Source organism: Aplysia californica, unplaced genomic scaffold (assembly GCF_000002075.1).
Source record: "Aplysia californica isolate F4 #8 unplaced genomic scaffold, AplCal3.0 scaffold00385, whole genome shotgun sequence".
Taxonomy (NCBI): domain Eukaryota; kingdom Metazoa; phylum Mollusca; class Gastropoda; order Aplysiida; family Aplysiidae; genus Aplysia; species Aplysia californica.
In genome coordinates, this window is record NW_004797655.1 from 431,586 (window position 1) to 433,347 (window position 1,762).

General features: G+C 37.7%; 1 protein-coding gene across 1 annotated transcript in view; it reads right to left on the reverse strand.

The window, feature by feature from the left end:
* Nucleotides 1–358, reverse strand: part of LOC106012477 — a 6,897-nt gene extending 6,539 nt beyond the window's left edge. Inside the window, exon 1 of the mRNA XM_035971144.1 lies at nt 352–358. Coding sequence (XP_035827037.1) covers nt 352–358 — 7 coding nt within the window. The remainder of the gene's footprint in view (nt 1–351) is intronic.
* Nucleotides 359–1,762: the final 1,404 nt, after the last annotated feature.

Sequence of the window (1,762 nt, forward strand, 5' to 3'; positions counted from 1 at the left end):
GGATCCACCCAACCATGAGTACTCAAAGCCATACACACTGTACGCCTTACCGTATGGAGCTGTTTCTAGAGACAATAGAGGAAAGGGGGGGGGAGGGGCTGAAGTGAGGTTGCCCAAATAGACAGCATTTGTGGAGTTGGTAAAACCTGAAAGGTGAATATGGGCTTTGCCAAGGAATCAAATGTCATAGGCCTTTTCAAGACGTTCAAGAAATCATGAATACATTGCTATCATCTGATAGCTTCGCGAACGGGAAAATGGTACAGTTGTAGATGAAGATATTATGCCTTGAGAATGCGGACAGTTTAGGTGTAGGAAATTCATCGCTGAAGACTTTGTCTACGGACAAACGTCTCATGGGGCTAATCTAATGAATTATGTACCCTGGTGACGTTTAAAGGAGTGCGAATGGTGCAAGTTTGACAAGAAATGGTCGTTGTGTCTGGGAATTTATTTTCTGATTCTATACAGAACATTTCCACCCTTGACATCAAAGAAGGCCTTAAGGGTACTTTAACATTATTTTCGTACCTTGTGTGAAACCTACGAAATGAGCTGGTGGTCAGGAAATGTTCAATACAAAAGCTCTCTGCCCTTAACTTATCTTAAGGGGTGGGGGGAGGCTACACCCCCAAAGCCCCGATTCGGCTAAAAATTATGGAATTTGAGTTGTAGGCATTTTTAGCTTCCTCAGCCTCTCATGCAACTATTTTATTGCATAAGAACCCCCAAAAATCGTATTTGTTTCCATACCGGGGATATTTATCACCATCATTTCCTCATAAAGTCAATATTTTTTTTCTTTACCGGCTGATTTCTCAAAACGCGACTTTTCTCTATACTTTTTTGAATAACTCCACCATTTTTTTAAAATCCAATCTTCATGACATTTTCACAAAATGAAGAGACGATAGAACACTAAAAATTCGTCTGCTGAATTTTTGATATTTAGAATAGTGGTGTCTTGAGTGTGAATTTTCCTGGATTTTTTGCAAACTTAAATGGCACCTCAGAAGAAAATTCATAACAATTTTTTTAATTCGTTCAGGACAAAAACGAAATACAAACATTTAAATCTAATGTTTATTAACACGCATGCAAACAAATAATCAATTTCCATTAGTAGTAAGTGCGGCATTCATTACGTAAGACATGTCAACAAAATCCAATATGGCCGCGTATCCATGAAAACGAATCCTTTTTCTCAAATTTGATTGCGGTTTTTAAGACTCCTTACTATGCTTGTTATATGTGTGAAATTTGGTAAAATTCGGTATAGTAATAAGCGAGATGGTCTTCAGGTGTAGCCCCCCTTTAACCACGATCTCAGCAGACAAAGGAAACTTGAGAAAAACTATCTGCAAACTTCTGCTGGCCTGTTAGACTACTGAGATTTGCAATATGGCGCAATCCTTAGGATTTTTAGTGGTAGGTTTAATGCGAATTAATGCGTCATGCTACAAATGGGGACCTAGCTGAAAATGAGTTGTTGTTTTTTTACGTGCTATGAAGAGCAAAACTATTTTGTGGATTTATCTCAAATGAATATCAAACAAATTCCTTTTGACTTCCAAATGTTTCGTAAAAATTTGAAACGAAAAACTTCAGAGTAGAGAAAAATATTAACCCAAAAATAGTTGTACAGTTTGTTTGTCGATTGGTTTTTGTTGGGGGGGTCACCCTGTATATACGTTTGTGTGTGTGTTAAGATAGAACGAGAGTTAGAAAGAGAGATAAAGACAGAGAGAGAGAGAGAGAGATA